The following is a 9,853-nucleotide window of genomic DNA, read 5'->3' as shown; positions in this document are numbered from 1 at the left end:
ACAGATCGACCGAAGAGGAAGAACTCCCCGCTGGCGCAGCACCGACGCATGAGGCAAAAACCCTAGTCGCCAGACGTCTAGGTTAGATAAACTGTTCGGGTTGTTGTTACGTGGCACCCCCTAAGACTAAAGAGTGCTAGGGGTTGTTGTGTAGCCATGTCCTAAAAAAAAGAAGGAAAAGAAAACTACGCATTTGCACCGCATCATCCTCAGCGGCAAAAAAAAGTATCTTCAACACCCAGCATTCCTCTCCCTCCGCCATGGGGCTCGCCATGGCGCCCTCCTCTCTCTCCTTCCTCTCCGCGCAACCCCTCCACCCCCGCCGTCTCCACCGCCAAACCGCCGCCCCCACACCTACCGTCCGATGCGCCGCCAAGGCGGCTGCGGATGCGCCGGCCCTGCGGCCCCTGCCGCCACCCAAGCTGGTCCGCTGCCCGGCGCTGGACCGGCAGGCGGCGCGTGCGAACCGGCTTCGCTTCGCCCGCAAGCTCCTCACCCTGCTGCTTTCCAAGCCGCGCGGCTTCCTCCCGCTCCGCGTCCTCCGCCGCTGCCGCGGCTTCCTCGGCCTCCCGCGCCGCCGCCCGCTGGTCCCCTTCGTGCTCCGCTACCCGACCCTCTTCCGCCTCTTCCAGGCCCCCACCTCCAGCCCCCTCTCGCCCTCCCTCTCCACCCTCGCCGTCGGCCTCACCCCCGCCGCCCACGCGCTCGCCGCCGACCTCGCCGCGCTCCGGCGCGGGGCCGACCTCGCGGCCAAGCTCCACCGCCTCCTCCTCATGACCCCCCGCCGCAGCCTCCTGGTGTCCAAGCTCGCCCACATCGCCCCCGACCTGGGCCTCGCCATGGACTTCCGCGCCACGCTCTGCCCCCGCCACCCGGACCTCTTCGCCTTCCACGGCCACGCGCTCCAGCTGGCCGACCCCCCGCCGCCGCCCCCCGCGCCGCTCCCACCGCCGCTCCGCCCCGCCGCCCAGACCGACCGCCTCATCGACCGGCCGCGGAGGTTCCCGCACCTCCCGCTCCGGCGCGGGCTCAACCTCCGCCGCGCGCACCGGGACTACCTCCTGCGGTTCCACACCCTGCCCGAGGTCTCCCCGTTCGAGCCGTTGCCTCAAGACGCGAGCGCGGAGATGGCGGAGCGGCGTGCCTGCGCGGTGGTGCGGGAGGTGCTGGCGATGACGGTGGAGAAGCGCACGCTGGTGGACCACCTCACGCACTTCCGCAGGGACTTCGGGCTGCCCAACCGGCTGCACGCGCTGCTGGTGCGCCACCCTGAGCTCTTCTACGTGAGCATCAAGGGCGTGCGGCATTCGGTGTTCCTGGTGGAGGCCTTCGACGACGAGGGGAGGCTTCTGGTGGAGGATGCCATGCTCGTTGGCAGGGATCGGCTGGAGGAGCTTGTCCGGGAGGGCAAGCGGATCAGGCGGGCTGACAGGAATGGTGTGTTTGCGGTTGATGGCGACAGTGATGAGGATGATGAGGGAGATGACAATGTAGCAGAGGGTTCGTCTGAGTTGGATGGTGATTTTGCAGACTTGTTTGGAGATAGTATCACTGGGGAGGACTGGAATGTGGTGGGTGATGGAGGTGGGATCGACGAAGATGATGCCGAATCGGATGCTATGGAGGAGTTTTGGGTGAAGAAGGCTGTGGCACAAGGGCTGGTTGACAGTGGCACTGAGCATGATGTTTGGTGAGGAGTGTCGATGTGCTAGGCAAATTTTGCCTGGGCTGTTGATAAAGACCACTGATTGCTCAAATGCATTCTTCTCAGTTATTTACAGTAGCCAGATGCCCAGAAGTATTATTGCATAATTTGAGAGCTTTTGATAATGAAGGTGAAAGGTATTTTGTTGCTTGCGGACTAATTTGATGATGTCCCTGGGGAGGACTGGAATGAGGTTCGTGATGGAGGTGAAATCGAGGGGGACTATGGAGACGATGCTGAATCGGATGACATGGAGGAGTTTTGGGTGAGGAAAGTTGTGGCAGAGGGACTGGGGCAGCGAGCATGATGTTTGGTCACGGACTCACGGGTGTTCAGAACATATCATTTTGCCCAGGCTGTTATTGAGGACCACAAATTGCTCAAATCCATTCTCCTCAGCTATCTGCATTAGCCAGAAAGTACATAACTTGGGAGCTTTGGTAATGAAGATGAAGGTATGTTCTTGTTACTTGTGACGTTCACCCATCAAATTCTACTTATAAGAGGAACTTTCACCGTTGGATGTGTAAACCTTCTTGCTGGCTTGAACTGACCTGATTAAGAATGATAAATATGAAACCCGTATATAAGACTTGTATCTCCACACACATTAAAGTTTCTTGTTAAAATTTTAGTTCCAAATTAAGATCCTTGCATTGTTGTTCTCTGATAATTCTCGCATTTTCCTTGCTTATAAGCCATGTTTTATTTTCCGCATTATGAGTTTTCTTATACCTGATGAACTCCCAAAAGCTAAGATCGTAGTATTTTGCACGGAGATGGGACATGCCTTGTAACACCTTGTTCAAAACAAAATGTTTTGGCTTTGGTTTGGCAGGATGCAGAGTTGTCGCTGAAAAGTAAAAAACTGGAAGCAGTTTCTCTTTCAAGTGTTTTGGCTCTTATAGAAATGGACCGTGCTTATAGTACTACTATTCGACGTTGGCTCTACTCAACTGAGAATTAAGATGGAGAACCCAGGGATGACAACCCCCTGTATCCAACTGCCCATCCACAATATCTGGCTGTCCACTATACATACGCATACGCTGTATTCATATCCAAAATATTCAGTTCGTTATGTGGTCGTATATCCCTTGTCAAATGTGGCATGGACCCTCCATATGGACGGTCAGCATTGAAAAATCCGGCCCCTCTTTATTTGCTTGGGTCAAAGTCAGTCTACATTAGCCTGTCAACAACTGTACCTCTTTCTTCCTCATCGGCCATTGAGAGATCCTCATCCAGAGCTGACGCGTTTCGTTGCCTAGTTCCTCCTCGTCGCCCAAGCAGATTGTCCGAGAAGATTCTGTGGTTGCCTAGTCATCTAGAGCTAGTTTGGTTTGTGTCCTGGTGACTTCACGCCTGGCCTGGAGCGTCCCTGGGAGTTGCTAGTAATTCGTTTGGATCATGTCCTGGAGTTGCCTGAGGTAGCCTGGCCTGGGACAGCAGGGAAGGTTGTTAGCCTGGCTAGAGAAGCCAGAGAGATCATTAGCCTGGTCCAGGTGTTCAAATTCGCTCGCCTGGCGGTGGAAGACAGCAGCCTGGGCTTGCTTTTACAGGAATAGCTCTCCTTAGGTGAGATGATGGGCTGTTTTTTTTAAAACTAATACCGCTCCAGACCGGCTACCAACCAAACGCTATTCAGTCCAGGCTTCCTGACCAGGCAATTTTTTTTCCAGATTTCGAGTTCAGGTCAGGCAGCAGTTTTGCCCAGGCACACAGCTGTGGACACGAACCAAACTAGCTCCTAGTTCCTCCTTGTCGCCCGAGCAGATTGGCAAGGCAGATTGTCCGAGCAGATTCGCGTACAGGAGACTGTCTACTACTGTACATTCAAAGCACTGTTGAAATTTCTACCGAAAGGCATCCTCTACGTCGTATGATTCACGTACAGGAACTCAACGCTCCACTCACCTGTACCCTTGTCAGAATCCTCCCGAGCTGCTCTCCCCCATGGCCATTATCCTCAACAAATCTGCGGTTGCCTAGTTCCTCCTCATCGCCGAAGCAGATTGTCCAAGATGATGGTATCCATATCAGTTCCCGAGGGCCCGACCTAGGTAGATCTTAGCCTGGGCTGTATGGAGATGCATTGATTGTTACCAACGAGACACATGATACACCAGCCCATTTAATGCGTACACACTCCGTATTTTTCTTTATCAACCCGTATAGCCACAATATCGATTTACATGGCAATTTTCCTACTACATTGTCCACTGATCTCAACGCTCCCACCTACCGCCGAGATTCCAGGGGGGCTGGTTGCCATGAGCCCAAAATTCACGTCCCTACTTAACTCGTCTTTTGTCTGTAGGGACATAACTAGGAGTGGGCTAGGTTCATCGTCTTGATACTGGTACAGAGTTCACATGAGAAGTACATTTCGTCCTTTTGAATATAATAAAGCTAAGAAAATTCATCACTTGTTTGAAGTAGTGATAGAGCTCACACAGCCACATACCTACCCAAGGACGAAGTTCATAACCAAGGAATTTGTAGCTATTGACGTACCGCATGACCAATGACTTCATGTTACTGCCTACCAGATAAATCTCTTATAAGAAGCAAGACTTCCCTAAGCAATGGTGACTAACTTTTTCCTCATTTCACTCCGATGCCTTAGAATTATGTAGTCCACAATTGTGCATTATTTGTTGTGTCAATGCACCCTAAATATATGAATTTGATATGCATGGGCATAGAAGGCATCTGGAATTACTGATGGATCGCCATGACTACAACACAAACTCGCCAACTCATGACACTGCCACCGTGCATTTCCCTCCTACTCCACCTTATCAGCTAGCCCTGTGCTTCACTATTATACAGACCAATTTGCCCGCTTTTTTCTGGCAATCTCTACATCATTCTCTCAAATCATCATGAGGTACCAGCCATCCAGTCATTTCTTGCTTCGCTCAGCTGAAATGTGGATACGAGAAGATTCGGTCATGTTGAGGATGGTCAAAACAGGGAGATGCAAGGTTGGAAACGTTGTACCTATATCCCTAGAGAGAAAAGGTGAGTTAAGCAGAGCCAACATCGCCTAGTGCTATATACATAGCGTTCCCCAAATATCACTGTCCATATCTATAAGACCCAGGACGCTTGGAAGACAAACTGCTTCTAGTTTTTACTTTTCAGCGACAACTTTGCATCCTGCGAAACCAGTCAGTTCTTACTGCCCGATATCGTATCAAGTGCACATATACTGAGCATGTATTTACGCACATGACATAAGATTTCAGATTGCAATTTGAATCATAATAACAACAACAACAACAACAACAAAATACAATTTTGGTGCCGACAGTGGTGACTGGCCAGAATTCATTACTCAGTTTGAAAATGTATGCTTTTTTATTTATTTTGTTTCACGAAGCGTAACTTGAATTGAAATCTGAAATTTTGTACCATAGCTGAATCTTAGTGTTTTTAATCAACAACTTTAATGGGGTTATTTTGGAGCACCGAGAGCAGCGCAAGGCTAGAAGTGCCGAGTGTTGCACTTCAGCCATAAAGCTTGACTTCCATGGTTACTCTCGGCACGCAACACAGCCAGCTCGTGAGCTGGTTTGTTACAGGCCCTAGGGCATGTCACAATTCTGAGTTAACGCCATGCGCAGAAGGAACTTTGCCTGAAGGAAGACTAGAGGTCCAGTCCTGACAGGTCACAGGTCAGGAGCTCGTCTCAGTTGCTCGTTTAAGCACAATGCAATTGCTGAAGACCACCCGCCTGAAATTCATAGATTATTTAGTCAACAACTGGAATAGCCAGATTGTAGTGCTTAAGCAGCTTCAGGAATTCACGCACACATGGCGAAAATAGTGCCTTCGGTGCAGTCTTGGCCGATAGGCCCCCAGCCTCCCGATCTCATCCTCTTGGAAGGTGCCATGTATTTTCATTTTAGTCACATCAGTTGATGGGGGTTTCCAGCTTTGATCCTAATGGACGGCTTAGGTTCCTTCTTGAGATGGTTTCTCCATGCTTCAGTATGGCGTGGGATCATGAATTGAAATTCATCCACAGCAAGGGCGTCTCTCCTGGTGGTTGATTATGTTGCGCTCCAGCCACCAGCACCAAAGGAGCGTGATCACCCTTTCATGCTCTCATCCGATGGCGGGGCCAGGATCTGGTCTCCTCCAGGTTCAGAGGTTGCTAGCATGCTTTCACTTTACTCCGAGGAACAGGTGCCCGCTGTCCTCAAAGTAGCGGTTACAGCACCTGACATCAAGCTCAACTCCTCATCTGGCGATGTTCGGGTGGTTCCACAGCCTACCCGAGGTCTCCCCTTTTGAGCCATTCCCTGAAGACGCGAGCCATTCCCTGAAGACGCGAGGAACAGGTGCCCGCTGAGCCTCGAAATGGCTGAGCGGCGTGCGTATGTGGTGGTGCGGCAGGTTTTGAGCGATGATGGTGGAGAAGCGGACGCTGGTGGACCACCTCATGCACTTCCGCGGGGACTTCGGGCTGCCCAACCGGCTACATGTGCTGTTGGTGTGGCACCCTCAGCTGTTCTACGTGAGCATCAAGGCCGTGCTGCACTTTTAAGTTCCAGTTAAGGTCCTCACATGGTTGTCCTCAGATAATTCTCAGGTTTTCCTTGCTTCTAAGCCATGTTTTATCTTCCTCATTGAGTTCTCCTATACCTAAATGATGAACTCTCAAAAGCTAAGTTCATAGTATTTGCACGGGAATGGAACAGGCCTTGTAACACCTTATTCAAAAACAGAATTTCTTGACTTGGTTTGACAGGTTGCAGAGTTGTTGCTGAAAAGTAAAAACTAGAAGCGCTTTGTCTTCCAAGCCTTTAGGTCTTATAGATATGCACAATGCTATTTGGGGAATGCTATGTATATAGTACTATGTGTTGGCTCTACTTAACTCGCCTTTTCTTTCTAGGGACATAACTATGTGTTGTCTATGTGCACCACCTTGATATTGGTACAGAGTTCACATCAGCAGTAAGTTTCGTCCTTTTGAAAGATAAGAAAGCTAAGAATATTCATCATTTTTATGAAGTAGTGATAGAGCTCACATAATGATAGACCTACCCAAGGATCAGGTTCATAACCAAGGATTTTTTTAGCTATTAACGTACCGCATGATCAATGACTTCATGTTACTGGCTATCTAATAAATCTTTTATAAGGAGCAAGGCTTCCTAAGCAAATTATGACGAACTTCTTTCTCATTCACTCCTATGTCTTATATTGTCCATGGTTGTGCATTATTTTTGAGAAAAATGGTTGTGCATTATTTGTTGTGAATGCACACGAAGGATATGAATTTGATATGCACTGGCATAGAAGGTATCAGAGGGCACCGGAATTAACGGTTACCGCGAAATCTCGGTAATTTACCGAACGAATTAATTAAAACAAATTTTGAATTCAAAAAATTTAAACCTTTTAAAAAATAACTATCCTAATTTCACTAAAGTGGTTTCTAGGCTGAGTGATTAGGCCATCTCCCTTTCGTCCTGCAGGTCGGGTGTTCGATTTCCCTGTAAGAGCAAGGACAATAGTGTAGCTAGCTGCTGGCTATAGTGGATTGCCATGTAATCAATAGCCAACTTATAGCCACCATGTACAATAGTTGACTCCAAAGATGTACCACTTTATTAAAATCTGGTTCACCTTTCACTCTCACAAAGTGCATAGGAGCACGTTCTTGCATAAGAGTCCACTCCTCCAACTAAGCATAGATATAGTATTTTATTTTTTATAGCCAGCTGACTGAACCTTATTGTACTTGCTATAAGACATCCTACGTTTTTGCTATTTAATGAGTGAAACTCAAACCCGCGGCCTCGCTGGCCTATCTCGAGAGGCTAACCACTATAGCAGACCAATCTTTGTGTATAAAGTTCCGTCAGTATTCTACTTAATCATGTTTTTCTGATGATTTTTTTTTGGCAGGTAGCGTTGTTTCTCGGAGGGTAACGTGATTTCCGTAGTCCCTTCTTACTGTAAGACATCCTACGTTTTTGCTATTTAATGAGTGGAACTTGAACCCGCGACCTCGCTGGCCTACCTTGAGAGGCTAACCACCATAGCAGAGCAATCTTTGTGTATAAAGTTCCGTCAGTATTCTACTTAATCATGTTTTTCTGAAGAATAAATTCAAATGTAACCAAATTGTTTTGGCTGGCAGCCTTGTTTCTCGAAGGGTAACGAGATTTCCGGTTTTCGGCGTCTATGAGTTTGAGTATGTCTTTATGGATTTCTACTATAATGAACAGATAGAGCACCTACTAGTTATCATAAAAGAACGATATATTTATGTAGTTTTATGTTTGTTCATGTATCTAGCATGGTTTTTGAGTCGCTGTATAGTCGTTGTATAGTCGCTGTATAGTCGCAGAGTCGTTTTCCAAAAATGGCGGCGACTCGCGACTTATGGCGACTATACATGTTTTTTGGTTGACTATACATGAGTCGCAGGGTTTGGCGACTCACTTTTGAGTCGCGACTCGAAAACCATGGCATCTAGTAGCGGTAAGAAAGGCTCAACACTTTGGACATGCAGATGATCATGGGCGTACGCACAGGGTGGGCCGGGTGGGCCGTGGCCCACCCTAAATTTTCCGAAATTTCTTTACTACCCCTGATCTACTGCTGCAGAACGTGGACCAATTGGTCTTTTTCCTATTGATCGTTCCAGGCTTCCATCCAGCTTTTCTCTCGACTCTCTCCCAAGTTCTGGCTGCCCAGGCGCAGAGGCGCTCGGCCACTCGCCGCTGGGCCCAGGCAAGATCGGAGCAGTCGCAGTGGTAGCAGCTAGCTGCAGCAGGCTAGTGAATACTGAATAGAAGATTGACTTGAATCTTTTGCGTGACAGCGTGAGATAATTTGATATAGAAACCGATCACGGGAATAGAAAAGATTGCCCAATTTATTTCCCAACTAGAAAAATAGTTACATACTACAAAATCACTTATAATGGGAATATAGAAAATATTACTTTCCCAACTAGAAAAATGCATGCTATATTCCATCATGTAAGACTACAAAAATCTCACTTGTGTCTATAAACCGAATACAGGAAGATACTTTCCCAACTAAAAAATGCATGCTATATTTCTGTCATGTAAGACTATTCTCGCCTTTGAACATTTGTATTGTAATTGTGCATATTTGATATATAGATCTATTAAATTTCAATGTTGCTGGTCGAGTGGCCTTTTATATTGTTTATTTGGCAAACTTTTATTACAATCACGGGAGTGTAATTTTTTTTTTTGAGGTGTGCCCACCCTCCAATTTTTTTCTGCGTCCGCCACTGCAGATGATCCACTGAAATTTGACCACTTGGTGCTTACTGCTCGATAACATATCAGGTGCACATATACCGAACATGTGTTTATTGTATGATATAAAATTTCAGACTGAAATTTGATTCACGCATAAAAGAAAAATTCCTGTGCTGATAATAGTAATGGACCAGAATTCATTGCTCACTTTGAATCTATATGTATTTTGTTTCATGAGACACAAGCTGCATTTAAATCTGACAATTTCTATCATAGGCGAAACTAGGTTTTTGTTTTCACAACTTTGATGGGGTTATTTTGGAGCATGGAGAGCACCTCAAGGCTAGAAGCACCTGATAGTTTGTCCCCTAATTAAAGTGCAACGCTTTCTCTTGAGATTTTGCCCATGCTGTTAATCAGGATTACAAATTGCACAGAGGCATTCTTCTCAGCTATCTACAGTAGCCAGAAGTATTAGTGCATGACTTGGGAGCTTTGGTAAGGAAGGTGAAGCTGAAGATGGAAGGTATGTTCTTGTTACTTGTGATGCTCAACCAATAAATTGTACTTCTAAAAGGACCTTTCAGCTTGGGATGTGTAAATCTTCTTGCCTAGCTTGTAATTAAGAAATATGGAACCTATATATAAGGCTGTTATCACTACAAGCTTGCTAGTTTCTTCTTAAAAAAATTGTTCCAAATTAAGATCCTCGCATTTTCCTTGTCCTTACAAGTCCTGTTTTCTTTTCCTCAGTATGAGTTATCATGCACCTAAATGACGAAATCTCAAAAGTTAAGTTCATAGAATGCACTAGAATGGAACATGCCTTGTGACGAAAAATTCAAATAGAAATATTTTGGCTTGGTTTGGCAGGATGCAAAGTTGT

General features: G+C 47.1%; 1 protein-coding gene across 1 annotated transcript; it reads left to right on the top strand.

The window, feature by feature from the left end:
- Nucleotides 1-260: 260 nt before the first annotated feature.
- On the top strand, nucleotides 261-9,616 carry LOC124655593 (protein WHAT'S THIS FACTOR 1, chloroplastic-like). The gene is made up of 2 exons (XM_047194461.1): nucleotides 261-2,160; nucleotides 9,388-9,616. Exon 1 carries the CDS (start codon nucleotides 261-263, stop codon nucleotides 1,692-1,694), a length of 1,434 nt encoding a protein of 477 aa, XP_047050417.1. The 3' UTR covers nucleotides 1,695-2,160; nucleotides 9,388-9,616.
- Nucleotides 9,617-9,853: the final 237 nt, after the last annotated feature.

Source organism: Lolium rigidum, chromosome 5 (genome assembly GCF_022539505.1).
Source record: "Lolium rigidum isolate FL_2022 chromosome 5, APGP_CSIRO_Lrig_0.1, whole genome shotgun sequence".
NCBI classification, from domain to species: Eukaryota; Viridiplantae; Streptophyta; class Magnoliopsida; order Poales; family Poaceae; genus Lolium; species Lolium rigidum.
This window is presented reverse-complemented; position numbering and strand designations above follow the sequence as displayed.